Genomic DNA, 16,577 nt, shown 5'->3' with positions numbered 1-16,577 from the left:
ATACCGTATGGTCTCATTTACATGTGGAATCCAAAAACATCAAACTCATAGAAACAGAGTAGAATAATGGTTGCCAAGGGCCATGGGGTTGGGGAAAAGAGGAGATGTTGTTCAAAGGGTACGAACTTCCAGTTATAAGATGAATAAGTTCCAGGGATCTAATGTACGACATGGTGATTATAGTTAATAATACTGTATTGTATACTTTAAAGTTGCTAGGATAGTAAAGTCTTAATGTGCTCACTATAACAACATCAAAATGGTAATTATATGAAATGAAGGATGTGCTAACTAACCTTAGTGTGGTAAACATTTCAAAATATATTCGTGTATCAAATCATCATGTTGTAACACCTTAAACTTATATAATGTTATATATAAATTGTATCTCAGTAAAACTGGGGGGAAAAGAAGTACCTGATGGCTGTAATGACCTGTTTTAGTGGGATGCAGGCAGAAGCCAGATTGGAGGGGGATGAAAAGTGAATAGAAGATTTTGAATTAATATATGTAATTATCTCTAAAGACTCCCAGAACCCACTAAAATTATTATAGAGGTATCAAAAAAGACAAAGAAAACAGATAACAGATCCCAACATTTTAGAAGCTGAACACCAGATGTATAAATGATACATAACAGAAGAGCAAAGAAAGCTGAAACCTAATAGGAAGAAAACAAGAAGAAAGGTGAGTCTCCTCTAAAATTCTAGAAAGGCTCAGAAATTAGAGACAAGTACCTAAAAAGACAGGGGTGTTAGCTACACAATCAGGCTACCACTGCCTTACTTCCACCTCTACTCCAGAAGAAAACTAGTTGATTCTTTGGGGAGAATGTACCAGAGGGACTCTGGATTCATACCTTCTAAGCTGAGTGGGAAAAGTAGTAAACTGAAAACATGGGGATTAAGTAACACTCACAGCCGTTTCTCTAACCCCATCCCTCCTAGGAGATTGGAGGATTTCTCTCTGAGGAAACTGACCAGCCCAATAGAAAAGCTCTATAAATGATGACATTCAGGTCTCTCTCTGTGGAACAGCTAGATCACCTATAGTGAAGTCCACCATTTGGTAAGATTTTCCACTTGGTTTTTAAATGCCTTCCACTTAATCTAATAGCCAAAAATCATGAGGCATTTAAGGAAAACCTTTGAAGTCAATGACGAAAACAAACAGAAAACCAAAAAAGGAACTCAAAAGAAAGAGACAAGACAGAAGAAAACGTAATAATAATTAAAAGTCTCAAGAAATTTTAACAAAAAAAATTTCAGCTATGAAGGAAAAACAAAATTAAATAAAAAAGGAACATACAGAGACAAAAAAAATAGTTCTTGGAAATTAAAAATATGATAGCAGATATAAAAAATATCCATAAGGGCTAGAAGATAAACAGACAATAACGGAAATGTCCCAGAAAGAAAAATAAAAGATTAAACAACAGAAAATACAGTAATCCTCCTTTTATCTGCAGGAGATACACTCCAAAATCCTAATGGATACCTGAAACCGTGGATAATACTCAACACTATATATAGTATGATTTTTTCCTATACGTTCATACCTATTATAAAATTTAATTTATAAATTAAGCATAGTAAGAGATTAACAATAACAATAAAATAGAATAATTATAAGAATATACTGCAATAAAAGTTATGTGAATGTGGCCTCTCTCTGTCTCTCCAATAATTTTTATATTTTTCAGTCCAAATCTACTCCCAAACCTGTGTAACCATCCCTTACTTGTAGTGTCACTTGTTTCAGGGCATTCCTTGCTGAAATCTTGGTATAGGCTCAATGCTTTCTCGTGCAACGTTGTAATCAATCAGGACACATTTTCTGTTTAGGTCTTCCACCCACAAATTTAATGCCTTTTCCACCTTAACTAAGCACTTAACACACACTGTGGCTGTAACAATAGTTTGAGGTACAATAGCAAAACTAGCATAAATTTCTTTTTCCTTCTTCACAATTTTACAGCTAGAAGATTCGTTCTTACCATAGATCTTAGCAAGCTCAGCATACAATTTTTTTTCTTATTAAGTAGAGAACTTTCACTTTTTCACTTAAGGAAAGCACTTCATGGCTTCTCTTTGGCTTATCTAAAGTACCAGCATCACTACTCTTGCATTTTGGGGCCATTATTGAGTAAAACACGAGTTACTTGAATACAAGCACTGGGATATGAGATAGTTGATCTGGTGATAACTAAGAGGCCTACTAAGTGAGTAATGGGAAGGTAGCATAAATGGTGTGGATACACTGGACAAAGAGATGATTCACATGAGATTTCATCATGCTATTAAGAATGGTGCACAATTTAAAACTTAGGAATTATTTATTTCCCCATTCAAGGGGGAAAGAACAGTTTTTTCAACAAATTGTATTAGGAAAACCGGATATCCACCTGCAAAAGAATGAAATTGGACCCTTACCTTACACTATGTACAAAAATTAACTCAAAATGGACCAAAGGCCTAAATATAAGTGCTAAAACTATAAAACTCTTGGAAGAAAACATAGGAGAAAAGCTTCATGAAATTGGATTTGACAGTTTCAAATAGATAAACTGAACTATATCAAAATTAAAAACTTGTATACTTCAAAGGACACAATCAAAGGTAAAAAAGCAGCCTACAGAATGGGAAAAAATATTTGCAAATCATATATCTGGCTAGAGTTATTATTCAGAATATATAAAGAACTCCTATAACTTAACAACAAAAAATAAACAATCCATTACAAAAATGGGCAAAGGACTTAAATAGACATTTATCCAAATAAGATATATAGTCATCAAGTACATAAAAAGATGCTCAACATCACTAATCATTAGAGAAATGCAAATCAAAACTACAAAGAGATATCACCTCACACCCATTAGAATGGCTTCTATCAAAAAAAAACCAGAAAATAAGTGTTGGCAAGAATGTGGAGAAATCAGAACCCTTGGGCATTGTTGGTAGGAATGTAAAATGGTACAGCCGCTATGGAAAAAAAATATATGGTGATTCCTCAGAAAATTAAAAATAGAATTACCATATGATCCAGCAATTCTACCACTGGGAATATATCCGAAAGAACTGAAAAGAGAGTCTTGAAAGATATTTGTACACCCATGTTCATAGCAATATTATTCATTACAGCCAAAAGACAGAAGCAACCCAAGTGTCCCTCACAGATGAATTAATAAACAAAATATGGTATATACATACGACAGAATATTATTCAGCCTTACAAAGCAAGGAAGTTCTGACACGTGTACCAACATGGATGAAACCTGAAGACATTATGCTAAGTAAAATAAGTCAGTCACAAAAAGACAAATATTGTATGGTTCTACTTATATGAGATAGTTAGAGAATTCATAGAGACAGAAAGTAGAACGGGTTGCCAGAGGTTGCGGGGGAAGGGAGGAGAATAGAGAGTTGTTTAATAATGGATTTGGACTTTCAGTTTTGCAAAGTGAAAAGATTTCTGGAGATTGGTTGCATCACAATGTAAATAAATGTACTTAATACTACTATACCGTACACTTAAAAATGGAAAACAATGGCAAATTTTATATAATGTATATTTTACCACAGTTAAAAATAAAATAACAAATACAGTACTAAGAAAAAGAGAATGGAAGGTAAGGAAGTAGAGACTCTATAGGAACTACTCTTTCAAGAAGTTTGATCATGTAAGAGGTCAGAAAAATGGGACAGTAACTGGCAGAACACATAGGATTAAAGCAGGTTTGTTTTTGTTTTTTTTTTTTAAGATGGGAGAAACTATAAGCTTATTTATATGAAAATAGGAATAAACAGAATGGAATTATATCTTCCATGGGTAATTTTAATTATTATCTAACTTCAGTGATCATTTACTATGTTCCAGTCATTAATTATAACAGTCCAATAAAGTAAGTACTATTATTATGCTATTAGATATGGGGCTGTAAAAGAAAGAGGAGAGTCAACAATAAGTCAAGCTTTTTAGCCTGAGTGCAGGAAGAAGGAAGCTACCATTTATTAAGATGGAGAAGACAGGCAGGGCAGGGAAGCAGAAAGCAAGCAGGAACTCTTCTAAACGTGTTAAATTTGAAATATCTAATATACATCTAAGTGGAGGTGTCAAGTGTGACGTTAGACATATGAATCTGGAATGCAGGAGGGCAATCCAGGTCGGAAATATAATTTGAGAGTTGTCATCATCTGGGTGATATTTTAAAAGCTATGAGACTGAATAAAATTATGAAGGGAGAAGTGTAGACAGAAAAGAAACTCAAAGACTTAGTCCTGAGGAACTATAAGGGTTAGAGATGAGGAAAATTAGGAGGAAACAGTAAAGGAGCCTGAAGAGGAAAGGCCATAGATACTAGAGGAACAGGAGAGTGTGGTGTTCTGTAAAACAAATAAAGTATTTCAAGGAATAGCATGGTCAACTGTGTCAAGTGTTGAAAATAGGTTAAGTACAAAGAGGGCTAAGAACTGACTGTTCAAGAATATGAAAGTTATTGCATACCTTCATAAGAGCAGTTTTGGTGGAGCGGTGAGGTAAAAGCTTAATTAGATTGAATTTAAGAGAGAATGAGAGGGGTCTGACATTATCAACAAGTAGGAAGGATGTGAATCTACAGTAAAATTTACACATTGGTGATGGAAAAAAGGTTTGGTATACTCAGAAAGCAATTTAGGTACACTTAGAAAGCAAATCTCCTAAAGGCAAACATTCACATACCTTATGACTCAGCAATCCTACTTGTAGATATAAACTCAAATTAAACAAAGGTATCACATATATGAGAACATTCAGAGCAGCATTGTTAGGAATAACAAAAACAAACAAACAACTCTGTAAACAATCCAAAAAGTCATTGGCAGGTGAATGGATAAATTATGGTATATTCACAAAATGAAATATTATGTGGCTTGAAAATGAATAAACCACAGCTATGAATCAATCATGAAATGTAATATTGAGTGAAAAAAAAAGGCCCCAGAAGACCATGTATTGCAATAAGGCAATATGGTAGTGGTAGAGAGGACAGATTAGGAGCCAAACTATTTAGGCTCAAATCCCAGCTAGGGTATTCACTAGTAATGTGATTATCAAATTCTCTGTACCTCATTTTTTCTCATCTGTAAAATTTCTATTATATTATTATATTATGTTATATATAAAAATATAATATTAACTATAACAATTAGTTACATAACATTAGAACAATGTATACAAGCAAATTAAGCATGATTTTAAACTATATTTTTTAGAAAAGCAATAGAATGATAAATATAAAATTTAGGAGAGTGGTTACCTCTGAAGGGGAGGTAGGAGATGGGATGGGGAGAAACATATAATTACATGCAATTTATAAGCAATGATTCTAGTTCTTGAACTGGAAGGTGGGTTTACATGTCTTCCTCTTATGTTTTATAATTAGATGTAATATTTTGTAGTTTTGAATAATATATTAAAGATAATAACATAAAAAATAATAAAAAGAAATAAACTGGAGATACAAAGTACATACACTCAAATAAACAACTCTTTCAAGATATTTTGCTGTAAAGGGGTAAAGAGAAATGAGGCAGCAGCAGGAGGTGGTATCAGTAAAAAGTTTTTTTTGATAAAAGAAATAACAGTCTATTTACATGCTGATACCTGATTACAAATATAAATATTATCGATCCTCAAAATAATCTAACAACGTGTATCAATACTTGAAGATGAAGAACTCAAGGTCAGAATGCCTAAGTAACTTGGAAGTAGGTCACACAGCTAAAAAGTGACAAAAGCCATATTTAAGTTCAGATCTCCCTAAACTTCATATTTCACAATTTGTACAGAACACGACACCGCTTTCCTTTGCTTAACCTTAATTTAATGCCTAACATTAGCTGAATTACATTTATTAGGATATATCTTTAAAGCATCTACTAGATATGCTTAAGATGTTATGTCAGATGTTCTGGGGGTTAATAATCCAAATAATCTTTACAGAGGTTACAGTCCAGCAATAAAGGTAAGACAATCACCTATATGATTCCCATATAATGCAAAGTTATATAAATACCATATATGAAGTACAAAATAATATGGAGGCACAGAAAAAAGATCCCTTTGAGGCTGGGAGGTGGAGGGATTTGGAGAAGCTTTATAGAAGAGGTTAACATTCCAGCTGAACTTAAAAGGATAAGGAGGGTTTTGAAAGACAATTTTGACTGTGGGTTCTTAAAGGGCCACAATAATACCTTAGCCTCAAGGCTAGCATGCTGGAACTGTTTAATGAATGTGGGTGGAGTGAACAAAGGAATAGAAAGGCCATTCCAAAAAGAAGTGACAACAAAAAAAGGGATCCAAGGCTGAATAGATAAGGCACAAAAACAAAAGGATTAGGGAAAGAATTATGAACATGTATATTTGGAAAACATGATTCGTTTTGCATTTTGGCTTCCATATCTTCCATCTTTAAGAAAATTCTGTCAACACCACCCCCATCCTGTTCCAGCTTTTGCCTCATTTCTCTGCTCCCCATCTTTTTTTAATAACAATTTTACTGAGGTATAATTTACATACCATGTAATTAACCCATTTAAAGTATAAATTCAGTGGTATTTAGATCACTGAGTTGTGCAACTATTACCACAATCAATTTTAGAACATTTTAATTACCCGCAAAAGAAACCCAATACTCATTATCAGTCACTCCCATTGCCCCCAACCATCCTCCTCCCCCGCAGCCCTAGGCAACCACTAACATGCTTTCTGTCTCTATGGATATGCCTATTCTGGACGTTTCACATAAATGGAAGCATAATATATATGGTCTTTTGTGAGTGACTTCTTTCACTAGCATGTTTTTAAGGTTCATCCATTTTGTAGATGTTATCAGTACTCTATTCTTTTTTTATTGCTGAATAAAATCCCAAAATTCATTGCATGGATTATCTACAATATTTTATTTATACAATCAGCAGTTAAGAGATATTTGAGTTGTTTCCACTTTAGGGCTATTATTAACAATGCTGCTATGAATATTGGTGTACAGGTTTTTGTTTGGACATATATTTTAATTCTCTTGGGTACATAGATAACGGTGTGTTTAACCTTTTAAGGAAAACTGCCAAACTGTTCCAAAGAAGCTGCACCATTTTACATTCCCACCAGCAGTGTATGATGGGTCCAATTATTCCATATTATTACCTGTCTTTTTGATTACAGCCATCTTAGTGGGTGTGAAGTGGTATCTAATTGTGGTTCTGATTTGCATTTTCTCAATGACTAATGATGTTGAGCATCTTTTGATGGCTACTTGTAGATCTTCTTTGGAGAAATATCTGTTCAGATCTTTAGCCCATTTTTTAACTGGATTCTGTTCTCTATCTTAATCAAAGTTCTTAAAAGATTAGTCAATACACACCAGCTTTATTTCCTCAACTTGTTTCACTCATCAACCCATTCCAACCTTGCTTTTGCTTCCCACTCTGAAATTGCTTGTCAAAGTCACCAACCACCTCTACACTGACAAAATCAATGACCATTCTTCAGTCCTCATCTTCCAGGATAAAACTATGGTTTGTACATGTGCATTTTAATTCCAACTGACCTCTTATTCTAATCTATATTCCCTTGTCCTGTTTCTCGTCTAGATGTTTCTGTTTTACATCATATTTTCTTATGGAATGAGAAATATAAATTAACAATCAAAGGATATATCCAGAGAACTAGAGGTAATACAACTGACTATAGCAGAGTGAATGCAATGGGATCTTGGCAGGTGATAACGCTTATGACTGAGACTTTAGCAAACATGATCAGTCCAGAGGGTATGGGGGAGGAGTTGGGCTTGTGGGAGGAGTTCTTGCACTCTTTGTCATAGGAGAACCCTACAGGAAGAACTCTATGCTTAAAATGAAGCTCTATGGTTGTAACTGCCCCTCCCCTTAACTTCCTTTTCACCCTGTAATTAGTACCTCTCCATCTTAGCAAACGGGGCATTGCTGTTAGCCATGTCTGCATGTGCTTGGTTGCAACCCTTTCTGCCTCCCACCCCAATAAATCCTTTCTGATAATGATACTTTTCTTTTCTTTTTTTTTTCAGTTCACAGGAAGAAGTAGAGAAGATAAGAAAAGGCTGGGTAAATAGTGAATATTGGGCTAGGGATTTAACTTTGTTTAGTCACTAAAGGTTTTTATACAAAAACTCAGCACTAGACTGCTGGAATGCTGGAAGATTGTTCTGGCAACAGGTATAAAATTACCTGGGGGCAAGGGATAGCGGTGGAGAAGTAAGAAGCAAGATCATATGGGATGTTTATTATCAAAGTAAATATAATCTATTGAGAGCATAAATTAGTGTAGTAGTCCTAAAAATGAAAAGGAGGGATTAATGTAAAGACATTACCATTAAACAACAGAACTAGTAGCTGCCCCCAGTTAGACCTAAAATTTCTTAGTCCTCAGTTCTACTAAATGTAATTTGACAAAAACTAGATGAAAATGTAGTAAACACACACACACAAAATTTCCCTGTTAGAACTATAAACAATTGTAGTATTGCTTCCCACTTTCTTCTCTCCTGAGTAAACACTTCTGAAATTTTCGGGTAACTCAAGCTTCTGAAAGGTGAAGATCTGGCAAAGCCCATCAATCAGTTGTTTAATATTTTAAAATAAAAAGAAAATCGAAATTTATGCAAAATTAGTTGGGGAAGGCAAATCATCCCAAATTAAACTGCAGTCCTTTTTCTTTTTTTCCAAAGGAAATGGTTGTTGATGCACTGAGGAGTTAAATTATAATAACACATGCCAGGAAGATGATGTCAGGGAAGGCGTGGTTAGGCTCTTTACAAGTCTGAAATTCCACTAGTTCCAAACATTTCCCCTTCCAATCTCACCTATATTCAAATCTCTCTACTGAGGCAACTCTTTCAAACTTTGAAGAAACAGTGCTGAGATCCTAGAACACTAATCTTTTTACTTAAGTCTTTTTTTTTTAATGAACCAAGAGTTATTGAAGGCCATTAAAACAGATGGTTTTTTAAATGTGCATTATTTTGTAGAATCTCTCTTTGAAATCCACATTTTCCCCCTTCTGTGTCTATTTTAATTCCAAAAAAAAAAAAAAGAATTGATATTCAACACTATATCCTGAGAAAGAATCTGCCTTTATTAGGCATTATATATTTGTTAATCGATTCCCGTATTTACCACAGTCAAAAAAGAATATGAAAATTATGCTTGTCGTCGGCTCCTCAGGAAACAACTTACCTGATAAATGAAGTATACAAATATTTTTCAAAATAAAACAGTCCTACTTTTTAAAATCCAGTAAATAAAATTAAACACTTTCAGATAAGCAAGTCACATCATTTGGTATACAAATAACTTTTCAAACTGAGCTCACATGCAGGCAAATATTTTTATTCCACAAACTAGAAGTGATGACTACAGTAAATTATGATGTAAAAATTCTTAGAGTAAGTAGATCTCTACAGACCTATTATTTCTAGATTTCTGTATAACATGATGGACAATAAAAGCAGATGTTTCAAAATTTTAAATTTATTGTGGTAACAATGGTTAATAACATTATATAAATTCCAGGTGTATAACATTATCATTCGATACGTGTAGTCTATTGCATGATCACCATCAAAAGTCTAATTTCCTTCTGTTACCATATATTTGACCCCTTTTACCCAATCTGCTCTCGCCCTACTCCCTCTCTCTTCTGGTAACCACCCTTCTGTCTGTATCTACAAGTTTTTGTTTTATTTTGTTTTTCAATTTTGTTTGTTACTTTTTTCATATTCCACATATAAGTGAAATAATACAGTTTTTGTCCTTTTCTATCTGATTTAGTTCACTTAGCATAACACCCTCAAGATCCATCCATGATATTGCAAATGGCAATATTTCATCTTTTTATGGCTGAATACTATTCCATTGTGTATATATACCACATCTTCTTTATCCATTCATCTATCAATGGACACCTAGGTTGTTTCTGTATCTTGGCTATTGCAAATAGTGCTGCAATGAAATAGGGGTACATATATCTTCATATAAATACCCAGAAGAGGAATTTCTAGATCATATGGTAGTTCTATTCTTAATTTTTAAAGGAACCTCCAGACTGTTTTCCATAGTGGCTGTGCCAATTTACAATCCCACATACAAATTTATAATCCCACCAACACTGTACATGTGTTCCCTTTTCTCCATATCCTCATCAACACTTATTGTTTCTTCTCTTTTTGCTAATAGTCATTCTAACAGGTATGAGGTGATAACTCATTGTAGTTTTAATTTGCATTTCCTTAATAGTTAGTGGCATTGAACATCTTTTCATATGCCTGTTGGCCATCTCTATATGTCTTCCTTGGAAAAAAGTATATTCAGATCCTCTGCCTGTTTTTTTCATTGGATTTTCTGTTGTTGTTGAGTTGTATGAGTTCTTTATATATTTTGGATATTAACCAAATATATAAATATCATTTGCAAATACCTTCTGCCATTTGGCTGGTTGCCTTTTTGTTTTGTTGATGGTTTCCTCTGCTGTGCAGAAACTTCTTAGTTTGATATAGTTCCATTCATTTGCTTTTGCTTTGCTCCCTTTCTTTTGGACTCGAATTCACAAAACACCACTATGACCAATGTCCAGAAGCTTAGTGTCTATGTTTTCCTCTATTATCATTCTACTGTTTCAGGTCTTACAGATAAGTTTTTAATCCATTTCAAGTTAATTTTTGTGTGTAGTATAATATAGTGGTCTAGTTTTATTCTTTTGTATGTTGTTGTCCAGTTTTCCCAACGCCATTTATTTTTTTACACATTTTATTTCATTATTAGTTTCAAGAATGCAGTACATTGGTTAGACATTTATATGAAATAATCCCTCCCCCCACCCCCCGATTGCTCTATTGCCCTTCTGGCTCTACACATAGTCATTACATTACTGCTGACTACATTCTCAATGCTGTGCTCATCCTCTGACCATCTCTCAACTACTAATTCGTACTTCTTTAACCTCCCAACATCATTTATTGAAGAGACTTTCCTTTCTCCAGTGTATAGTCTTGGTTCCTTTATTGTAAATTAGTTGTCCATATATGTGTGGCTTTATTTCTGGGCTCTCAGTTCTGTTCCATTGGTCTGTGTCTGTTTTTCTTTAAAGCAGATATTTAAATTTATACTTTTTCAGAACTTTAGTATTTGATTGTCCTTTATTTCAGTTTTTTAAATGTTTCAGACAGATCCAAGAACTTTATTACATAAACTTGCTCTAATTGAGAAACTAAATTCTTTATAGAAATGGCAAATAAACCAGTGTCAAAATTAAAACTTTACCTCGTCATAGAGAAAGTCTAGCAGGATATATACAATAAACTGCTAATAGCTATTTTCCTTGAGGGGTGAGATTTGGATGAAGAATTTCAGGACATGAAGGGAAAACTTGACTTTTAATTTTATATACCTCTTTATGCTTATTTTTTTTTAATGGGCATGTCTTACATTTACTCCTAAAAACTAATAAAAGTTATTTTTTAAATTTAACTTTGGTTATAAAAATGCACAAATTACATAAGCAAATCTATCCAAAATACTCTCCCCAAAGGAGAAATGAACACATTAAGCTCTACATGTCAACACAAAAATAAAGACCAATTAGTAATGCTTTAGCTTAAATATACCCAATCTGTACAAACCTATATATACATACAAGGAGTCATATATATAGCCACAAAGTTATGTCATTATAACATTCACCTATAATAACCCAAAGAATTCTTGACAAATATATTAGTAAATATGTATTTACCTCCCATCAATGTTTCCTGAATTTTCTCAGACCTTACAAGTTATCAGGAAGAGATATAAGATTTGAATCCAAATCCATAATCATACATCTTGTCACTTATACTATCCTAAATTTAGAAGATGATTAAATGTTTTTTATACTACAAGTGGAAAAGGGAGTAGAGAGCTAAGAGAAGATTTTAGATAGCATCAGATATGTGAAACCCCTAATAGGAAAGAAAACTAATTTCTATAATTCATTTTACTTTATTTTAATGGGTTTGGGTAACCTGAGAGACTTAGAGGGAAAAATTAGGAAGGAAACTTTCATACAGTACTATATAGGATTTGAAAAAAATAAAGACAAAATATCCCTCTTTCAAAATCATATATCCATATATGTGTATATATAATGTTATAGATAACCAACAAATATATGTGGACCATTATTTCTTAAGGATATAAACAGAATGAATACTATATAAACACCCATAAACTAAGTGTTTTGGTATTAACATTTACCCACTGCCTTGACCAGATACTTTGTTAAATTTATCTGTAATTGTCTTTTTAGGTATATGTGAAAGCAGCAGGAATCTATCCCCACCCTCCAACAATCTATCAAATGATCAAAAGATCCCTAAATGTCTATGGTAACTTTTTTCTTCAAAGAACAGCAAAAACACCAAGAGTGTAAAGGGTCTTTCTGTTACAGCATGAAGTTCCTCTCAATCATCAATCACTATGTGCCCAGAAATGCCAAGAAACTGCCAAGGATACTCCCTGGCAAATGTGGGCATGATTGTCCACCTTTCCCCAGACTGCCCATGTGCCCAAGCATAGCACAACTCTCTAGCAGCCTCAGGTTAATCCTAAAGACTCCAAGGATCTCAGCTGATCCTGGTTATCTGCAGATCGTGAAGCACCAGATCAGCAGCAAAACCCAAAGAACCATAGAGCTTCCCACCTTAATCCCAAGGCACGTCTTCTCTTAAGACTCCTTCCCTTCGGGCTTGGTGGAGTAGGGTGTCTACCTAGTCTAAAAGAGTATACCCAGTTCTTGATGAAGCTGTTGTGATTTCACTGACTATATTTCTGCTACCTGATAATGCTGGTGGGATGAGTAGAAAGGAAGGTGGGGTGGACGCAAATGGAAATCTTTAATCAAAAAGATTAGGAGGTGGGCTGGGTGCCAGGGTCTGAGATTACATATTATCACTGTGGAGATTGGGTATATCAGCAGGAAGTCAAACTAACTTCATTTCACAAAGATACAAACATATAAGCTTGATTTATTTTTAATTCTCCTGCTTTCTCGGGCCTCGTGCACAAAGACTGTAAATTCCTGAAACTTCAGAACCAGGTGAGAAAAAATATCGAAAGTGGTGGAAAAGGGAGAAGTGCTGGGATGAGAAAGGAATCCCTCTCGTCTTAAGGAGAATTTTAAAACCAAGGGCACTCCCGGATCCCCAGAAAAGGAAGTAGCTCAATTCCAAAAAAGCACTTTTCCCTACCTTCTTGTTGTTCTTGTTATAGCCAAAAGTCGAAATCCCAGGTCTGGAAGTCACTGATAGCAGCATTTTCTCTTTAATATTAGGGAGCTGAGAGAAAGAAGAGGGACAGGGAGGGGGAAAGAAAGAAGGAAAAGGAGGGGAAAGAGGGAAGAAGGAGAGGAGAAGGAGAAAAAAAGGGGAGAGGGAGTGAGGGAGAGAGAGGAGGGAGGAAGGAAGAAGGAGGAGAAAGTAGGGGGATGAGAAGGGGGGAGAAAAGGAGCCAGAGGGAGAGAGATTGGGGGGGTAAAGAATGAGCTAGGGCTGCTTGTTGACGTCACTGAGAGAAGTTAACCCAGAGTCTGAATGAGGCACTTCCACTGGGTCCTAATGCCCAAGATGTTATTATTTTTTTCCAACCCCCCACAGGCTTAGCAGTTAAAGCAAAAAGAAAAGTTTTTAGGTATACCCCTTTCAACTCCATCCTTTTTTCCTCTATGAACAAGTTCAGATTCTCATGAAAAGGCAATGAGGATTTTTTTCTCTTAGATGTCAGCTATAAGAAGATTTCAAGCTTGATTTTACAGGGGCCACCAGGATATTGCCTTAGAGAACATGTGAAGAAAACCATACTGAGAAAGAATATGTGAAATGAGCTAGCTCAGGACTTCTCACCCGCACACACACACACACACACACATTTTACATTTACAATGATATTAATACATGAAGAAAGAACACAGAAGAGCTCACCAAAGTACAGAGACAAGCAAAACAGAGTATGGGAAATAACTAGTTTCAGATCCTTGTACAGTTCTATTCCTCTTGGGTCACGCTAATGGACTGATGCCTCTCACTCCTTTTCAGATTCCCTCGAGTAGGACTTCATACTTAGGAAGGAATTATCAAACTGGACTACCATAAAATTTGATACCTAGTAGTTTCTTTTTTTCCTCCAGCTTCCTTGAGATATAATTGCATAGTGGTTTCTTCAACAATTGTAAGCTATCTTATTTGACTCTATCCCACTATTTCCTAGTCTTCAAGGTCCATAAGTATGAAAAAAATTAGAGTTACTCACCAAAGCTGGAATTTATGCCCAAACTGAAGTTCACGGAGTTGAGATGTTTGCTTCAAGTTGTGTCTGAACTGTAGGAAAAAAATAACTATTTAAAAAGTATATGCTCACAACGAAGAAAAATAGAAAGTTCTTAGAAAAGAAGAATGTAAACTCAGACTCAAGAACCTAACACAGTTACAACAACACTCACCTCTAATAGTTTCAAAGGAATGTCCTGTAGAAGTAGCCTTAATGAGAAAAGAAACCTGTTGGAAACCAAAAAATTTTAATGATATCCAGTAACTCCTACCAATCCAAGTGGAACAAGGATTTAGAATGAAAGTCTTCAAATTCCTTCTTAAGGCCACTTTGCTGCCATCATGGATGTTCTCTTAAGACATAAATTAACCCAGTCTGCTTTGCCACAAGAAACATTAAGCCCAAACCCTCCCTTAAATGAAGTCCCAGTCTCTATTCTACTTTTCCTGTCACTTTTTTGCTTTGATAATAGGACAGATAGTACTAACATTCTGCAGAGTAAATACACACATACCATATCCCTAATCTCTAACTTTCATTTCCAATAGGACAGGAAGTTCCTGCTCAGCTCAGGGGACACAGGAAGGGTGGGAACAGCCTCAATGTGGGAATTGCAACACAGATTGAAAGCACAGTAGCCAAATGCAGTAAATAAATAAAGACTTCTCTCAGTGATACCATATTTTTCAAAGTCCCTTTTCTACCCTCAGAGATTCTCATTCATTATATACTACATTATCCTTGCTATTTAGGCACTTATTTTATGTCTTCTCCCTTAGCTTAATAATGTGGTACAAAACCCTTAATCTTTAAGGCCTGATTTACAATGGTATTTATAATGGCAGTCAATCTAACTTAATTTTTTTTTAAATTCTAATATTCTCAATGAGTTCTCCTACTGCATTTCTTAATGCTCAATGATATCTTAGAATTTAAAATAGTTAAAGCCATGAGTTTCAGAGAGAAATAGACATGAGTTCAAATCCTGGCACCAGTTAGTCACCATTTATGTGACTTTGGGCCAAATTATTTAACATCTCTAATTCACTCATTTGCAAAATGGAGATAATAACTACTTTATTTGTTTTTAGAATCAATTCTAAGTTCTTGTATTAACCGACATAACCCAAAAATTTTTAATAAAAATAACTCAAAAAAAATCTAAGTTCTTGTTCAGTCCTGTCGCTCACAAGCTGAGTGACACTGGGAGAAATACCACACATATCTGAACCTTACTTTCCTTATCTGTAAAACAGAGTAAATAAACAGTATCTACTTCCTAAAATTGTAGTGAAATGAAATAAGGAGATGCATATAAAGCCCTTAAGAAAGTGCCTGGCACTTACACACTTAGTAGATGTTAGCATCATTATTTAATTACTCTACTTTCCCAGTGTGTATCTCTCTGGGTATTGTATAACCTAGATTTGATGATCTGAAGTGAACATTTGGAAAACTAGCATCTTAGTTACATTCAAAAGATTATACAAGGACTAGGCAGGCTAAACTTTATAACTGGAAATACTGAATAAGAAGTTCCAGGAATCGCCCAGTCCAATTTCTTCTCTTTGGAAATTCTTTCCATAACTTTCAGTCTCCTGGAATTGGTAGACCATCTATTATCTGTAGAAAAAAAGGAAACAAAATAATACACAGAGTCAATACACACTAGAAACAAGACTCTCTAGCTCCCGTTTGTCTAGAGTCCTACTACTCTGAGAACTAGAAATAGATGTAGAAAAAAATGTAGGATTTTTATGCATCCTAAGATTTAATGTCATTTCTCTACTCTAAAAGTAGATGGTATCAGACAAAAGAGAGATAAAGAAGGATCTAATTAAATAAATTCTATTTTACTTGAACTAATACAAAAACGTTGGGTTTTATAGTCTGTCTAATAAATTTCGGGCCATAGAAGTAAAATGATCCACATTTGTGAACTGATGCCAAAAAGGTAATTATGTCAAAGAGCACCAACAAGTCTGGAAATTACATCCTTTATTCTAGTAAGTACATTTTTAAAAGTGGTTATGGAATTTTGTAGAAGTGATAGAGAAGGTAATGGAGTTCTTTGGTTAGATTCAGGAAGTATATTAGAGGAGGGAGAATCCTATTTATTCTAGTGTGTTTACTTTGCCATTCCCCCACCCATCTGCTCTGCCCATTACATTTTTCTAGATTTTAGTCAATGCCTCTCAAATT

General features: G+C 34.6%; 1 protein-coding gene across 4 annotated transcripts in view; it reads right to left on the bottom strand.

The window, feature by feature from the left end:
* The window catches only part of RBMS2 (RNA binding motif single stranded interacting protein 2), a 47,751-nt gene extending 32,807 nt beyond the window's left edge, over positions 1-14,944 (bottom strand). Inside the window, exons 1-4 of one of the 4 annotated variants that reach the window (XM_039865727.1) lie at positions 14,890-14,942; positions 14,548-14,602; positions 14,358-14,425; positions 13,301-13,387 (exon numbers count right to left, since the gene is read on the bottom strand). In XM_039865727.1, coding sequence (XP_039721661.1) covers positions 13,301-13,366 — 66 coding nt within the window. In that variant the 5' untranslated portion in view covers positions 13,367-13,387; positions 14,358-14,425; positions 14,548-14,602; positions 14,890-14,942. Of the gene's footprint in view, positions 1-13,300; positions 13,578-14,357; positions 14,426-14,547; positions 14,707-14,889 lie in introns of those variants that run through there. The other 3 variants (XM_039865730.1, XM_039865728.1, XM_039865729.1) reach the window with 3 other exon arrangements.
* Between the last annotated feature and the right edge of the window lie 1,633 nt (positions 14,945-16,577).

The sequence above is a fragment of the Pteropus medius genome, unplaced genomic scaffold (assembly GCF_902729225.1).
Source record: "Pteropus medius unplaced genomic scaffold, Ma_sr-lr_union100, whole genome shotgun sequence".
Taxonomy (NCBI): domain Eukaryota; kingdom Metazoa; phylum Chordata; class Mammalia; order Chiroptera; family Pteropodidae; genus Pteropus; species Pteropus medius.
Note: the sequence above shows the minus strand (reverse complement) of the source record. Positions and strands in the feature narration are given on the sequence as shown.